Source organism: Homarus americanus, unplaced genomic scaffold (assembly GCF_018991925.1).
Source record: "Homarus americanus isolate GMGI-L3 unplaced genomic scaffold, GMGI_Hamer_2.0 scaffold731, whole genome shotgun sequence".
In the NCBI taxonomy this organism is placed as follows: domain Eukaryota; kingdom Metazoa; phylum Arthropoda; class Malacostraca; order Decapoda; family Nephropidae; genus Homarus; species Homarus americanus.
In genome coordinates, this window is record NW_024744641.1 from 2,910 (window position 1) to 6,968 (window position 4,059).

The 4,059-nt window shown below is 40.8% G+C and overlaps 1 protein-coding gene across 1 annotated transcript; it reads right to left on the reverse strand.

The window, feature by feature from the left end:
• Positions 1–2,719: 2,719 nt before the first annotated feature.
• Positions 2,720–3,523, reverse strand: LOC121877997 (serine/threonine-protein kinase pkn2-like). The gene has a single exon (XM_042383955.1). It carries the CDS (start codon positions 3,521–3,523, stop codon positions 2,720–2,722), a length of 804 nt encoding a protein of 267 aa, XP_042239889.1.
• Positions 3,524–4,059: the final 536 nt, after the last annotated feature.

Genomic DNA, 4,059 nt, shown 5'->3' on the forward strand with positions numbered 1-4,059 from the left:
AAGACGTTTTCAATTGGAACTTCAACTCGCTCTCCAAGATAAAGACATAACTTCAGTTCGAACTTAAGAACAGGGAAGTGCAATTAGAGCGTGAAAAAATCGAAGTAGAATAAGTCGAAGTAGATGATAAACGTAGTTCTTTAAACTTAGCAAAGAATATTTCGTTAGTCCCCAATTTTAATGAAGACGATCCTGACAGAACTTTCCGAACATTTGAGAAATTTGTGGAACATTCAAAATGGCCCAAAGAGGAATGGACCTGGCGTCTCCAGGCTAAGCTTGTTGACAAAGCTGCACTCACATTTTCAAATTTTGACACGGTAGATGATTACGAATTAGTCAAGAAGAGAATTCTAGACGCTAACTCGATAACTCCAGAAGCATATAGACCGATTTAAGTCCTACACCAAAAACCTTGCCAGTACTTGCGTAGAGTTCCTTACTAACAAACTTAGAATGTGTAAAAAATGGCTCAAAAGCGACGGAAACGACCACGTTCTTAGAACTTATTACACTTATTGTACTGGAAGAGTGTAATCAGAAGTTACCTTTTAATATCTTGATGCTCGTAGGGAAAAGAGAGCCAGAGCTCATAAAAGCTTCCCAAATAGCCGATTCTTTCGCTCTAATACAGAGATCTTTTGCGAACAGAGACAGAAATAAGCCATCCAATGTAAAGTCCTCCTCTAGTGAAAGCCCTGGTTCCGCTGGTGGTAAATCGAACAATGGCAGTCAGAACCCCTTTTTAATATGTTCCTATTATAGAAAACCTGGTCACACCATAGAGAAGTGTCGTGATCCTAAATGTAAAGCAGGTCAAAGCAAAAGCCCGACTAACCCTTCCCAGGTTAAATCTGGAGAAGCCTTAAAGAACCTTAAACCTGTGACCAATGTAAACATACTAGCATCTCAAAAAGTCCTCAATTCTTAGACACGGGGGCTGCTCAAAGCATCTTATTCAAAGAAAGCCTTCCAGGAATTGAGAAAGGGTAAACCGGAGAGTGTGATTCTGCAAAACTTGTCTGCTTAACCCTTATTAAGCCAAGCCAAATTGTCTTGAACTGTGATATTGTAAAGGGCGAAGTCAAAGTTGGCATCAGAAAGAAAGAACTTCCCATTAAGGGGCGTAAGTTTGATTTGGGGAAATGATTTAGCAGGAAGTTTAGTGGTTCCAAACTTAAAAGTTGTTGAAAAACCATTGTCAAAAAGCCCCACTGAACGGTTGGATAAAGAGAAACTGCATCTCTTTCCTGTATGTGCAGTCACAAGATCCCAGAAACCCCACTTGCAAACGTTCTCCCTTCAGTTCAACTCAAAGCTCAAGATGATGGTCTCGCTTTGGCTAAGGGTAGACTCGTTAAAGTAGACGGTAAACCCTCTACCAAAACCACTTGTTTTTATTTAAGTATTGGAATCTTGATGAGAATGTATAGACCTCCACAGTTAAATAACTTAGATACGTGGTCTGACACATCAAATTGTAGTACCCAAGTCGATTCGTAAGTCTCTGGTGGAGTTGGCCCACGAGGGACTTCCGGACGTTTAGGAATTCTCAAGACAATAAGAAACTACTTTAACATTACTATTGGCCGGACATAAAGAATAGCGTCACTACGTTTGTATAATCTTGCCATGTATGTCAGGTGGTGGGTAAACCCAACCAAGTCATTCCTCCAGCTCAATTAAAACACATTACTGTAGTTTGAGCCATTTGAAAAAATTGTAATTGACTGTGTAGGCTCTCTGCCCAAACTCGTAAAGGAAATCAATATGTGGTGACAATGTGTGCTGCCACACGATATCCTGAAGCCTACCCTTAAGGTTAAAGCGTCTTATTTTGCACTACCTCGAGAGACGTAGAGTGTGGGGCAATATGATAGAGTTGTATAAATGGAAGTCCGGGATAAACAAAGTGACATTACAAATTGTACTCGATCTATCCAACCAGGAGCGAAATCGTAACAATGGTTTTGAATTAGGCAAATTTAGATTTAGGCGCGAAATTGGTAAACATTGGTTTGGAAATAAAGTAGTAGACGAGTGGAACAAGTTACCAAACACCATCATTAACTCGAATACGCTGGATAGCTTCAAACAGGTTGGATGGATATATGAGCAATAGGGGTTGGGTGTAAATGGGACTGCCCAGTATGGGCCAATAGGCCCGCTGCAGTTTCCTCCATTCTTATGTTAGGCTGGGTTAGGTTAGGTTGTTATGTAATGCTCTGGTAGGTTGGTTTGGGTTGAGTTATGTTAGGCTGGATTGGGTTATATTCGGTTAGCGTTAAGGTATTTAATGATCAGGTACAAGTCTTCAGGTGATCTGTCAACTGTGGTGGAACATCATTAGTCACGCTCATGTGTAAAGGATAAAAAGTCAATTTCTGAGTTGTAGGTTAAAATTTATTTATTTATTTATTTCATTTATTTACAGGTACAATGCAAAAATGAAACTATTACTATTCCCACTAAACAGTAGTAGCTGTAGAAGGGGTAATGGTGTGTTTATCTCTTACAAAGGCTGTTGGTGCGTGGAGGAGGAAGAGGAGAGGTGGGTCAAGGAGGAGGATATTCATATTGATAATATTTATATTTAACCGTTTATTTAACCATAATAATATACAGAATGGACTATTGTGACGGTATTGACATGGCTGAGCCAAGTGAGAGCATGAGCTCTCAGTGGCATCTGATATATAGGCCTACTGTACATGTTGTATCACTGGTGTGTCTTGGAGGGGGAGAGCACCTCAAGGGAGAGCTCTTCGAGGGACTGCTTAAAAACGTCAATCACCTTAGCGAGACTTGGGCGGTGCTGTGGGCTGCGGCAGAGCATTTTCTTGCACAGGTCTTTAACCCCTGGCGGCCAGAGGTTGTCAAAGGTATTTTGGGTGTCGGAGATCATCACTGCAAGCGAATAAATGTCGCTGGCCGGGGTGCAGGGTTGACCTTTAAATAGCTCGGGGGCGTAATGGCTCCCGTACGGGTTGCAGCGTAAGGTCAGGTGGCCACCTTCGACTCTTGATAAGCCAAAGTCGATAAGGTGGGAGGTGAAGGATCCATCGGGATTCTTCTCCAGCAGAACATTATCCCCTTTCATGTCATTATGGATGATACCCCGGCTGTGTACCTCGGCTAGGCCTTCAGCTATGGGTAGGAAGAGGTTTATCGACCGTGTGGGAGATAAAACAAATAAATTATCGATAATGTCGTACAGTGATTGACCCTGGCAGACTGAGAAGATCATTACCGGGTAATCGATGCATGACCCCAGCAGGATGGGGGATCCACCAGCGCCATTTACTTTTAAATTGTTTTCTATCTCACTTTTAAAGATGTTGTTGACGCCATGGCTTACTCCTATTTTAGCGCAGGCAGGTCTGTTGAAAAACTCTCCCAGCAATACTTCGCCACTGACCCCTTCGCCCAAAATACCGGTCTTTTTGAACATTTTTTGAAAGTCGGCATAACCGAACTCCACCAGGTGTGATCCCTCTTGGTAGCTAGTCATTTCGTCTGCCATCTTATTTGGAAAGTTATTGAGATGAAGCTAATGAGGTAAACTTTTTTTTCGGGGGGTAAAGTGTAACTGAATATATAATACGGTTGGAATTTTCACATGTGACAAAAGATTCACAAGAAAAGAGTGACATATAGTATAGTGATAGTGATGTAATGTTCTGCTGTAGTGTAGATGTGCTGTAGTGTAGATGTAATGATATTGAAGTTTATATCTGGTGTAGCGATGATTTAGTCTTATATGTTGTAGTGAAGATGTTGTAGTTTTATATCTGGTGTAGTGATGATGTTGTAGTTTTATATCTGGTGTAGTGATGATGTTGTAGTTTTATATCTGGTGTAGTGATGATGTTGTAGTTTTATATCTGGTGTAGTGATGATGTAGTCTTGTATGTTGTAGTGATGATGTAGTTTTATATCTGGTGTAGTGATGATGTTGTAGTTTTATATCTGGTGTAGTGATGATGTTGTAGTTTTATATCTGGTGTAGTAATGATGTAGTCTTATATGTTGTAGTGATGATGTAGTTTTATATCTGGT

Excerpts from the sequence above, each read along its gene's own strand:
- LOC121877997 (XM_042383955.1), bottom strand. The coding sequence starts at position 3,523 with ATGGCAGACGAAATGACTAGCTACCAAGAGGGATCACACCTGGTGGAG.